A 13572-nucleotide genomic window follows, 5' to 3' on the forward strand; every position below is an offset into this window, starting at 1 on the left:
TAAATATGATGGAGTGTGATCATAAAGAGCCTTATGCACAAAATAATATGTAGGACTAAAGTGTCCTAATACATTATTTGTAAATAGGTTCCATTGCATCAACTGAAACATGTAATTAATGTGCATTAATACATGTTGGTATGCACTAACATGGGAGCACCTTCTAGTAAATCTATCCCACAACGTTTCATCTCTTTATTTAGTATTATGCTTTGATATTAAGGATTGCCAATATAGAATAAAATGCTTTGGCAGAAGGGTTCCAAGATGGCTATCAGACAGCTTTTTGAGTGCCAAACTCCAGGGATTTTGATGGCTTGGTCATGGATTAGTTTAGTTTAGCTTAGTTTATTGGGGTTTTGCTAAACCACCTTTCAGTTATAAAATCAAAGCGGTGTACAGTTTAACACTGGAAAAGGAAAGGAACTACAATATATAAAAGAATAGCAGAACAAATAGAAAAAAAAAGTAAAATCAGGAAAAATAATGACAACATAATTACAGAAAAGGCTACTAGTCTCCCAGTCTAGTGTAGGCTGAAAATGCAAAAAAAAAAATTTGAGTTTTCAATGCTACTTTAAACTTAGGGAATGAGCACTCAGAATGAAGATATGCTGGGAGAGTGGACTGAAGATGAGAGCAGCGTATGGGGGATTTTCATAGGCCACATGAGGAGCCCAAGAGGGCCAATAGGGGGTAATTAGAGAACAGAGATAGGCAGGAACACCAGAATGGAGAACTCTATGGGTCAGGGTAAAGATTTTATATTGCAGGTGGAAAGGGATAGGAAGCCAATGGGGCTAAGCTAGGAGAGGGGTAACATGATCATAGTGGGATGAACAAGAGAGGAGACAAATAGCAGAGTGCTGAACTAGCCGCAACCTACTCAGAACAGATAAAGGGAGACCAGTGTAGATTGCATTATAGTAATCTGACTTTGACATGATCAGAGCATGCAGAAGGGTGGCACAGGCGTTATTGTCAAGAAAGTATCTCAGGGAGTGGATATAATGAAGAGAACAGAAGCAAGACTTAATAATAGAAGTGAGTTGGGGATGAAGAGAAAGCTGATGATCTAAGGTAACACTGAGGTACTTTAGCATATTAACCTGGGTTATTGGGAAGGACCAAAGTCAAGGGAGAGCTGAGGGGGCAGAAGCATGACTATGATCCAAAGAGCAACTGATTTAGTAGGATTTAGTAGTAGGCAGTGGTTGAGAAGCCAGTCATCGACAGAACTATGGGTAGATTAAACAGTGGAGAGGTCAGGATGAAGGGGGTCCTGAACTGAGACTAACAGAATATTGTGAGCATAAAAGTACATTTGGTACTGAAAGATTGAATCAATGTTCTTCTTCGTCTTTATTGGAATTTACTACACCGCTGTAACTGAGAACAGAACTAAGCGGTTTACAGACCAGATACAGCAAGAAAGGAATTTCATAAATTTGGATAGGAAAGCACGACTTCCAGTCTACACAGGCCTAAAGGGAAGAGGATAGGTGGAAAGAGAAAAGAGGAGGGGAGAGGAGCATAGACACTGCACTCACTACTGGTCACCAAAGACTTGCCTAAATAATCAAGTATTAATGGCAACTTTAAATTTGGGAAGGGACAATTCATTTCTAATTTCCAATGGTAGGCAGTTCCAGGTAGCTGGAGCAACAACAAAAAAAAAAAGAAAGCACTGCACCGTTTTCATGTTGAGCAAGTCTAGAGCTGGACAGAATCATACAATGGTCATTCAAAGAGCACAGAGCACGAGAGGGGGAATAAGGAATAGTGAGGGATCCGAGACAGGGAGGGAAACCAATATGAAAAGCCTTAAAAGCCAAGAGAAGAATCTTATATTGCACCCGAAAGGTGGCCAAGTGGCTCAGAAATATATTGAAAAGAAGGGGGGGGGGGGGGGAGAATGGAACCCTGAGGGAAACCACATGGGAGGGGGCAGGAATCAGACTGTGAAGCAGGGAGGGTAATCTGAAAAGTGCGGCCATCTAAGAAGGAGGTGAACCATTTAAGAAAGGTATATGATAGGCCAATCTCAGTACGTCATGAGAAAAGGAGAGTGTGACTGACCAGGTCAAAAGCAGCCTTGAGGTCTAAAGAGACCAAAGGTACCGCCTTGCCCTGGTCAAAGGCAGAATGCACATCATTAAATAGAGTTGTAAGGATGGTTTCCGTGGAGTGACCAGGGCAAAATCCAGATTGGGCAGGGTTGACAGATAAGAGAAGATTCAATATGCTGAGGAAGCTGTGAGAAAACAACCCTCTCAGCCAACTTAGCTATGAAAGAAATATTTGAAATGGGCTATCCAAATCAGACCTGTCCAAGGAAGGCTTCTTGAGAACTGGTTTGAAAAGTGCTGATTTCCATTCAGAAGGGACAATACCGGACTATTGTTAATCAGAATCAAAGGCAGTAGTGCATGTGAAGAGAAAGATAACCATGGGGATGGAACTGGGTCAAGGAGACAAGTAGTTTTATGGGCCTTAGCAAACACGCACTCAAGGGAAGTGAGCGAAAGAAGCTTAAAGGAAGACCAATGGTGGGATAAACTGGGCAGAGATGAGGGAATAACAGGCGGGGAAGAAACAAGACAGAGACGGTAGGGAAGAGGGAGAACAAGGGGGAGGGGAAGGTGGTATATAGAACATTGATCTTCCCCGAAAAATGGGCAGGAAAAGCATAAGCAGTTAAAACAGGAGGATAGGAAGTCGAGGGTATAAGAGAAGTCAAGTCCTTAACAACTTGGAACAGGCACTTGGGGCGATTATCAATCAAGGAGGTGTAGTAAGAGCATCTAGTGTCCCTAAGTTCAGAACAATAAGATCGGAGGAGGTGTAGATAATGATCAAGAGCAGATGGAGCTTTAGACCTATGCCCAAGTCCACTCTGATTTGTGAAGCTGCCTTTTCATAAGGTGGAGATCACCACTATACCAAGCCTTCTGTATAGAACAAGGATTAACATTGTGGACAGGTATATGCAGAGTGATGGTAGCCTGAAGTGTAGGAACTCAGAATGCAGCTTGATCGGTAAGGGGAGAGATAAAAAAAATCAGAGGGAAAGTAAGAGAAAAGCAAGGGAGGGATAAAGGATCTACCATATGGAATGCAAAACAATGCACAGAAGAAGTGGAAGGGAGAGCGGGAGTATGGGGGACAGAAAGAGAAAACCTAATAATAGCATGGCCAAACCACGGGAAAAACTTTGCGGAAAATTGGGTCAACGAAAGAGCATCAGAACGTCAGCAAAGAACAAGTTCTAAGGTGTGGCCCGCTGAACGCATGACAAAGGGGACATGCTGCAGGAGATCCAAGCCAGAAAGCCAGGAGAGAAAATACAAATCATATGGCCTTGTGGGATTATCAAAGTGCACATTAAAGTCACCTAAAACTATTAGGTTAGGAAAGCGAAGGTGTGCGTCAGAAAGGTGCCAAATGAGACGGTCTCAGGAGCCAGTGGAATGTAAAGCAAGATAAAATGAAGGACTGGACAGAAGGCAACTTGAAGAAGGAGGGAGTCAGAAAAGTGGGAGAAAGTGGCAGTGATATCAGAAACAGGAAGGGAGAAGGGGGCCAATAAGGCAATGCCACCACTCCTCCTACTGGAGACCCCAGATGTGTTGTAGGCAGAGTGATTTGGGAGTAGGCATTGGGAAAGAAAAGCATCCTCACTGTCATGGAGCCAGGTTTTGGTAAGAAAAAGGGAGCAGTTAGGGTGGCCGTGGAACAAAGCAAGGGCGAAAGAGCTGATGGCCAACTTGCACCGGGATTGCGGACATAGTGAGCAAAAATGTAGAGAAAACCAAAAGGGAAAACACTAACTACAAAAGGGACCTAGGAACCAAGGAAAAACAGACAAGAGTCCTATGATTAGAAGTTGCTCCAAGGAGCTCGCCCAAGCGGTGCAGTCGCCGCTGAGCAGCATGGTCAAATAGGGGTCAGGTGACATCACTCACTCGTACTGGTAAGTGGGTGGAGCTTCGTGGAAGTCGGGAGAATGGAGCCATTAGCGTCTGTAAGACAAAAACAAAGAAGGCTTACAAGGCAGAAACAGATGCAGTACAGGCATGGTAAAGACAGCAAAATCCAAGGATAGAGCATGGTTGCTGCTAAGAAGCTTGACCAAATAGGGGTCAGGTAATGTCACTCACTTGTGTCGGTAAGTTGGCAGAGCTTTGGGAAAGCTAGAAGGATGGAGCCAATAACATTCGCACTGGTAACTGGGCATAGCTTCAGCAAGCTAGGAGAAGGAGCCAATAGCGTTTGCGTTGGTAAGGATAGCATTCTCATTGGTTAAACACAATGGCCAAGTGAGAGCTTCAATTTCACTTACCCTTCAGGGCTCCCCACTGATTCAGACCAACACTGTCCATTTCATTGATGGGGGTGCAGGACCAGGGATGAGCTTTGTGGATATAAATCTTGGCCAACAAAGGCCTGTCGCTAAAGAGTATAAAAACCTCGTTGAATCTGGAGGCATAAGTGAACTCCAAATGATTGCTGGTTGCAATTACGAGTATATTTTGCTGAAGGAATGTGTACTTTCAGTAGTGATAGATCTTTGATTACAGATAGCCAATGTGGGTGCTGCTAGGATCTATGCCTCTTTAACATATAGTGCCACCCCCCTCCAATTTGAATCATCCTATCATTGCAAAATAATTTGTACCCAGGTAACACAGTGTTCCATTGGTTATCCTTCTTCCACCAGGTCTCAGAGATGCCTATTATACCTACCTCTTCATTTAGTGCTATATACTCTAATACTCCCATCTTATTTTTTAGGCTTCCAGCATTTGCATATAGACATTTTGAAGTGTGTGGTTTCTTTTGTTGTTGTTGTCTACAAGCTGCTTAGCAGTTGACAGGGATAATTTGCAGTCTTTACTCTGCTCTCCCTTTAAATGCTCCTGATTTAATTTTCTCTGTGTTGCAACCTCTCTATAAGGATGCCCTAATTTCCCTGTTTTGACAGTATCCTTCAGAGATGCCTCAATCTGAACCATGTGCTCCCGAGCGACTGTTGGCTTTCCTTCAGATTCTAGTTTAAAAGTTGCTCTATCTTCTTTTTTTAAATGTTAGTGCCAGCAGCATGGATCCATCCCAGTAAGGTGGAGCCCATCCTTTTTAGAATAGGCTTCTTCTCCCCCAGAATGTTGCCAATTTGTAAACCCCTCATCCCTGCACCATCGTCTTATCTATGCATGAAGACTCCGGAGCTCTGTCTGCCTCTTAGGTCCAGCATGAGGAACAACTCTGAAAATGCTACCCTGGAGATTCTAGATTTCAATTTTCTACCTAAGAGCCTAAATTTGACTTTCAGACCCTCCCTCCCACATTTTCCTATGTTATTGGGACAGTAAGGTCCACTACCTTTGCACCAGGCAAGAAAGTGACCACATGATCCACATGTCCACCAGCTACTCAGCTATCTATATGCCTAATAACTGAATCTCTATTTAAAATGGCAATCCTAACTCTTCCCTCCTGGGCAGAATCCCCTAGAGGCACATCCTTGGTGCGAGAGGATATTTCATCCCCTGTATGGCAGGTCCTGGCTGCAGGATCACTTCCTGCCTCTCCCAGGTAATGCTTTCCTTTCAAGTGACCTTTCTTCCCCATGGTAGACAGAGACTGCCAGACTGGAGTTGGGACTTCTCTACTATGTCTCTGTAGGTCTCCTCTATATACTTCTCTGTCTCCCTCAGCTCCTCCAAGACTGCACAAAAACAGGCCACTGGGATGTATAAGGGGCCAGCATTCTTAGTAGACTGGCCACACAGACATCCCAGCAGAGCAGTGGGGCACCCTAGGGGGCATTGAAGTAGACTTATGTGAAGGTCTCAGGTACACATCTCACAGTTATTCCCTTATATTGTTTGGTGAGCTCGCTAAAACCCACAAAAAGCCTACTGTACCCAACTGTACACCACTACAGTAGCCCTTATGTCTGCAGGTGTCACCTATAAGTGGGTACAGTAGGTTTTTGGTGGGTTTTAGAGGGCTCACACTTTCCACCACAAGTGTAACAGTTAGAGTGGAATACGGGAATGGGTCCCCTTCTCTACAGTGTATTGCACTGACCACTAGGCTACTCCAGCGACCTGCTTGCTGCTCTAATAAGACTGGCCATAATATTTGAAGCTGTCATCATGTCATGGTGCATATTTTGCTTGTAGGTGTTTATAGGACAGAGTTTGGGTAGAGCATAAGTGGAGTTTGCAAGTACATGCACAGATTATAAAATATTCTGATCTATGCACACATGTTAATAATCTAAGCATAGACATTTATACCTGCTCAAGAGCTGGTGTAAATGGCCGCACCTGCAAAGTAGATGTGATTTCTGCTGCTTTCACTAGTATTTTATAAAAACACATAGATTTTATTTATTACATTTGTATCCCACATTTTCCCGCATAGCAGTAGGCTCAATGTGGCTTACAGGTTCCAGATAGAAGAGTACCAACTCTGGGAATAAATACAGAGTGGAAAATAGAGTAACAGTAGGTGCAAGGAAGCTGAAAAGAGAATACAACTCTGGGATGAATATATAGTAGCATATAGAGAGAAGTAATCCCAATGAGGCTGATAAGTCTCCAGGAATGGGACTATAGCTTCTAGCGAGCAATACAGAGTAGGATAAGGGTAGAAGTACAAAATTATAACTGGAGTGGTAAAATTCGTACACCCTGTGATAAAAAATACCTTCTATATGTGGTAAAAGTATATGCACACAGTCCATATATATGCATAAAATTACCTGAACTGAACAGGATTTCTAGCAGGGTTGAAGAGGGATAAGTATAATTTTTTGAAATATGTGCATATATGTAAAATAAAATGGGAAATCTGTGAACATTAAGTAGCTGGTAAAACTATGTGCATGTGTGTTTCCTATGGTAATTTTCAAATGGGTTTCCTAGGGCAATTTTGATAGGGGTAAGAGTGTTAAATGTAAAAGGATGAGGACTTAACCTGGAACTAAGTGTGGCTCTCTTATAGAAAGGACACGCCCAAGATGGGGCATCCATTTAAATGTACAAAAGTAGTACCCCCCCCCCCCCTCATTTTTAGTTAAAACAAAGCTCAAGGAGAATGTTCAGCAAAGGGCAAAATGTAGCTGGTTTTCATCAATTCAATTCTTTCTTACAAGTTGTCAATTCCAAAATGGCTAATAGCATTTCTAGAAAATTCCACTGGAGGGCGGTAGTTTCACTATGAAATGTGCTAAACTGATACCTTGAAGTATATAGCATAGGCAAGACCAACAACCATTGAACAGAGATGACATATCACAAACAAAACTGAAAAAGTAATTATTTTCACAGTAACGTTAACATTGAAACAATTTGTGTTGCCACATAAACACAATGACAGTGAATGCACTTTCTGGAAAGTTCCAGAATGCTAGTTGCATGGAAAACACAAAAGTTAATCTACATATTGAACTGCTAACAAAAATGTAATAGATGTATTTATTTATTTATTTATTTATATCCCGCACTTTCCCACTAAAAGCAGGCTCAATGCGGCTTACATAGTAATAGGTAACACAGAATTTTATTATGTACACTGCAGTACTTTTCATTTTTCTTTGGGCTCACTGAGAATGGCTTAATAGTTTAATAAATGGTTTCTTTTACTTCTTTTCTTCTTTTTCAAAAGCAGATTCCAAAAGTAACACATAATCAAAGATATAAAAAAAAAGATACAAAATCACAATTTAAAACAATACAACACTGAAAATAAATTTAACAAAAAAATAACTAAAAACCATTTAATACAAAATACGGACTTCAGTCTTGTTCCTAATCTGCTTTATGCATCTGCTAGATTACGTTTCCTAAATTTTGCACTCTTTGTAATAAGAAGTATAAACAGTTCACTGAGGTATGGTGTTTCCCTGTGAATGCTCTTCAGTTTTTCATGCTGCATTCACACGTCACATGCATCAGATCATGCATGCTTCCCTGTTGTTCTCATGAGGATCAGCACAGCAGTGCCCTGATTTGCAAAGGTTCATGGAGGCAGTAGCAGAAGCAGCTTTCAAAAATATTCCATCTCTTAAAATATTTTCAAGCAGGAAGTATAAACCAGAATGAGCTAGTAGGAGACTGGATGATTTTAAATACATTTAATAATGCTAATACTGCTGTTTCTAAAAGCCCCTTTTAAAACATCCATATCACTCATTCTCTTTTGTGGTCTCATGACACAATAATCCACTTACCATTCATTTCTGATCAATGAATGTGCGCACAAAAAAATATCACGCCACTGTTATTTGGGAGATACATCCAAGCTTAAGATAGTGAGAAATATTATCTCAGAACACTGTGGGACTGTAAATAGCTCCCGTATCATCTCCCCCTTCTTCTCTAGTTTAATGAGGAGCTGTCTTGTGTTTCACAACATGTTGACTACTGTCCTCTTGTTCCTTAAAACCTAACAATTAAACAAAGGCATGCTGATGTGTCTCTTGTGTGCCTGGATCCCGGTCTTGTTGCAGTTACAGTTTTCCTTTGCATGGGATATAAAACAGTAATACTTTGCCATGACTGACCATGGCTACGGGCTTTGTTACATAGGAGTCCTTTTACTAAGCTGCACTAAAAGGGGGCCTACGCTAGCATCAGCACGCATTTTTGACACACACTGAGGCCCCCTTTTACTGCAGCGGGTAAAAGAAATGGCCATGCGGTAAGTGGTTCACTTACCACATGGCCATTTCTTTTACCCGCTGCAGTAAAAGGGGGCCTCAGTGTGTGTCAAAAATGCGTGCTGACGCTAGCTTAGGCCCCCTTTTAGTGCAGCTTAGTAAAAGGACTCCTATGTAACCATTTTGGTGGGGAGCCCTTACTGCCACCCATTGAGATGGTGGTAAGGGCTCCTGTGCTAACCTGGCAGTAAGGCCGGAAATGGCACAGGGTCTGGCGGTAGTTCCGGATAGGCGAGCAGTAAGCTCATGGTGGGTTTATCGTTGCTTAGTAAAAGGGTCTCATAATGAAGTAGGATGGTAATTCACAACTCCTCAAAAACAGGGCACCTATATACGGGCACTTAGAGAACACTTATCTGAATCCTATTCTGTTTAAAAAAAGGCGTCTACTTTCCTTTACAGACTACCAGTGTAACAGTTAAAATGTGGCTGGCCAATATTCAGCCGGCATCAGAGAGTGTGCTGTCCATCCAACGCCGGGGCTAAACCTGGATATTCAATGCTGGACTGTTTCCAGTGACCGGCATTGAATATCTAGGGTTTTTTTTGGCTGGCTTAATCTTAACCGGCTAAGAAATATTCAGCACTATCTGGTTAAGTTTACAGCAGCCAAAGATAGGCCTGCTATTTGGGTGGCCCCATGTATCCATTAAACTTAGCCGGCGATGCGCTGAAAGTTCATGGATAGCCAGTTAAGTACTATTTAACTGGCCTGGAGCCGTTCCTGGCCAGTTAAATATTGCTGAATATCGGCCGGTGTAGATATAATTCACTTACAGTAGCCATAAATATCCGTGCCTAGATTGTTAAAAATGCATGTAAATGACAGTATTCTATTATTTATGCATGGAAGTGTGCGCCCTGCCTACATTCCACCCAGAATCTGCCCAACTTCAAACTAAGTGCCATCACATATAGGTGCCATCTTATAAAAAAAACCACATAACTGGAATATTGGCATCTAGGCACATGTGTACAAATACGTGGGTGTACATTCTAGGCATTTTTACTTTTATCAATTATTTTACTTATCTTTTTATATAAATTCCCCCCCCCCCCCAAGCTTCCATTAGCGCCAGCTCTGCTATTACTACTCGGGACCAAGAGTAGTAATAGCAGAGCTGGCGCTAGCACAATTGGTGTGATGCAAAACATGCATGTCGGACAACAGAACCCTGGGTTGATATAAAAAGATAAGTAAAATAATTGATAAAGTATAAATAATTTAAGAGTAGTTATCGGGTGAACCGATGAAGAGGTGAGTGCTGGGTACATTGCTATATTACAAACTTTAGCAATCAACACCGCTGAGGTCACCAATATAGTGTGAAAGCATCATACTGAAGAAGATAAATGATTTTGTTGTTTGAATTCTGTCTACTGAAGAATTGCTGGATACCTATCAGAATAACGTGTTTTCTGTGATTTTGGGATTCTTTGAAATCCTGTTTGATGAAATCAGCCATTGATTGGATATTCTAGTCATTGACATGCATTCTTGGTGCCTAAGGGGCCCTTTTACAAAGGCGCACTAATGTTTTTAGCGGGTGCTAAAAAAATGAGCAAGCGCTAAACACTAGAGACGCCCATATATTCCTATGGGCATCTCTAGTGTTTAGCACATGCTAAAAACACTAGCCTGCCTTTGTATAAGACCCCCTAAATGTTGCCACCTTCTTTATAGAGAGTTACCCCCTAAGTGAACACCAGGTAGGTGAAAGATGTTCAGTGCTCATGGATGTGCATACTCAGCTAAACTATAATAACACATTTACCAAACTAAGGGGCCCTTTTGCTAACCTGCGGTAAAAAGTGGCCTGGCTAGTTTGGACATGTGAAATTAGCATAGGCTGGGCCATTTTTAACCATGGTGGGTAAAAAGACCTTTTTTTTTTAAATGGCCGTGCACGGCTATTTATTGCCTGAGCCCTTAACGCCACCTATTTAGTTGGCATGCGGTGAACAGACAGCGCACGGCAATCTGGCCGCGCTGCCGATTACCACCGGAACGCCCTCTGTGGTAGAAAATATAAAATTACATTTTCTACTGCATGAAACAATGGGAGCTAACTTCAAAACTACCGCAGGGTGCCCACACTACCTCGGCATAGTGTCAATTTAGTGCGCGTTTAGCCTTACCATGGCTTAGTAAAAGTGCCCCTTAGATTATTACATCTTACCCTGGTTTTGGCATCAATTTTGGCCCCTCGGTCCAGCAGTAGTTTCACCATATTGGCATTTCCTCTCTTTGATGCAACATGCAGTGGTGTAATATCATTCTGCAAATAAAAAATATGCCAATTTGTTTATTTAGGCATTTAAAATATGTGCTTTACAACAAAATGTAGGAACAGGAAAGAGGGAATCAAAAGTGCAATGAACAGAGCACAGCAAAAATAGCACAACTGATGTGATGGGAACAGTGGTTTTCAATCCAGTGCTCAATGACCACCTGGCCAGTCGAGTTTTCAGGATATCCACAATGAATATGTATGAGATGTATTAGCATGCTAATCCTCCACTGCATGGAAATCTTTCTCATAGTCATGCATATTCATTGTGGGTATCTTGAAAACCCGACTGGTCACCCGGTAGGTGTGTCTCACGATTGGCATGCAGAGCCATGTTTTTTTTCTTTTTGTAGTGTAGCATGTCTCTCCCATCTCTTCTCTTCTCTTCCCTTCCCTCCCCCCTCCTGCCATGGATCCAGCACCTCGCCCTTGCCCTCCTTCAGTCTCCTCCCTGATCTAGGGTTACCATATTTGACTAGACAAAAAAAGAAAACACCAATAGCCACGCCCCCACCACATTCTGTGCCACGTCCCTCTCCACACCCATGCCACACAATCACCTTGATCCCCTCCCAAACAAAGCCTCCCTCAATCCCTACCCCCACACACATTCCATCCATGATCCACGTCCCCTCCCCTCCCTTATCATGCCCTGGTGATCTAGTGGCCTCTTCGGGGCAGAAAAGGACCCCACTCTTTCGCCCGGTGAAGCTGCTCTGCTTGCTTGCTGTCGACGCTGCTTCAAAATGGCTGCCGAGACTTCAAGCAGTGACCTTGCAAGACTTCTGCGGAAGTCTCACGAGGCCGCTGCTTGAAGTCTCGGCAGCAATTTGAAGTGGTGCCGGCAGTGAGCAGGAGCAGTATCGCTGAGCAGGAAAGAGTGGGGTCCTTTCCTGTCCCAAAGAGGCCACTAAACCATCAGGGCACAATAAGGTAGGGGAGGGGAGGACACCTTGAGACCCTGTCAGCGCCAACCTGCCAGCTGCCAGCCAACCTGCCCACTTGCCCGCAAACCCGGACAAACAGGCAGGCTGGAAAAACCCGATCCATAAAACCTGAGTACTTTACCGGTAGCAGTAACATGCTGCTTGGGCCAGCCTGGATCTTTCGCTCTGCCATGTCCCACACCACTGACGTAACTGCCATATTGTGTCAGACCAAAGATCTGTGGAGGTCATATATGACCACTGTCCATCAGGTGTGTCCCGACTGAAAAAAGGTTGTGAATCCCTTCACTGGAGGGATATGTATGTGCTGGTTACTTATGATTTAAGCCCTTTTGATAAGCTATCTCAATTACTGCAATTCACTTTATAATGGTCTTCTATTAAGCCATGTGAACTAATCGAATGTTTGCCAGTTCAACTATCCCCCCAATATTCAGCACTATTTAATCAGTCAGAAACAGCCGCTGACCACTTAAATAGCATTTTTGAAGCTGTGTATTTTCAGCTGGAGATAACTAGTTAGCTCTTACAACTAAACTGGCACAGGTAACCGCACAGCCAGTGGCAGCCCTCATAGGCGCCCGGTATAAGAGGCTTGGAGAGGCTAAGCCTCCCCCCTGCTGCAGCAGAATGGATCAGCTGTGGAGTCCAGCTGCTCTGAGGGGATTAAATTGTTGATTTACCTCCATCCTCACAGCAGGAGCTGCAGTGAAAGCCCTCTAGCAGTTGTAGAAATTGGTTTATGGTTTGTTTACCTTACTGCTGGGGAAAGCAGGGGGGGTTGGCTGGAGGTGTCCTGGGTTGCCAGGGAGATATTTAATGAGGATGACTTACTGACCTGCACTGAGGACAGATAGCAGCAGAACGGATACTGGGCCAGCATGATCAGAAAAAGTCACCAGACAACAAAGGTAGAAAAGATCATTTTATTTTCATTATAGTGTTTGGAATATGTCCACTTTGAGAATCAGGTGCTCAACATTAAAAGTTTATATTTATTTACTTATTTATGGCATTTTATCCCACATTAAACATGAATTAGGGTATTTTGTGGCTCTACATGAGAATTGTGATGATAAGATCCCTTGTTTCATATTGTTGACAGTCTGCATTTTCCATATGGGTGGTATATTGGTGTATTAGGTCTGCCCAGTGTAATATTTATGGTACAGTAAGGCTCCGAGTGTGTTTTTGGACAAAGTTGTGCATAGTGTTTTGAAGTTGAGCGATTGTGGTTAGAATATGCTTTGAGCAACCACTTTATTCTTTGACATATGATACATATTTAATATCTAAATTTAATAAAAGGTATTAATTGTGACTTTTATTTTTATTTTTATTTTTTTCTGCGTGTTATCAGACAATTATGGATTTAAGCTCCACCCCTGGCCCCACCCCTAACCCACCCCCTTTTGCCTATGGCAGCCCTACAATTAGGCCACCTGGGGCAGGGGCCTCAGGCAGCAGTCTTCCGGAAGTGGCATATCCCCCCACACCAGCCGCAGTCTGGCATCTCCCCCCCCCTTCTTTCTTCAATTCCTTTTCCTGAACCTACCTTTGTTTATTAAAAGACAGCGGCAACAGAGATTCCCATTGGCTGCTC

At 42.8% G+C, this 13572-nt stretch overlaps 1 protein-coding gene across 1 annotated transcript in view; it reads right to left on the reverse strand.

Annotated features, from left to right (window-relative positions):
• Nucleotides 1-13572, reverse strand: part of ANK3 (ankyrin 3) — an 889892-nt gene that overhangs the window by 285736 nt on the left and 590584 nt on the right. The window contains 1 exon segment of the mRNA XM_030203110.1: nt 10912-11010. Within this exon segment, the coding sequence (XP_030058970.1) occupies nt 10912-11010 (99 nt within the window).

Source organism: Microcaecilia unicolor, chromosome 5 (assembly GCF_901765095.1).
Source record: "Microcaecilia unicolor chromosome 5, aMicUni1.1, whole genome shotgun sequence".
In the NCBI taxonomy this organism is placed as follows: Eukaryota; Metazoa; Chordata; class Amphibia; order Gymnophiona; family Siphonopidae; genus Microcaecilia; species Microcaecilia unicolor.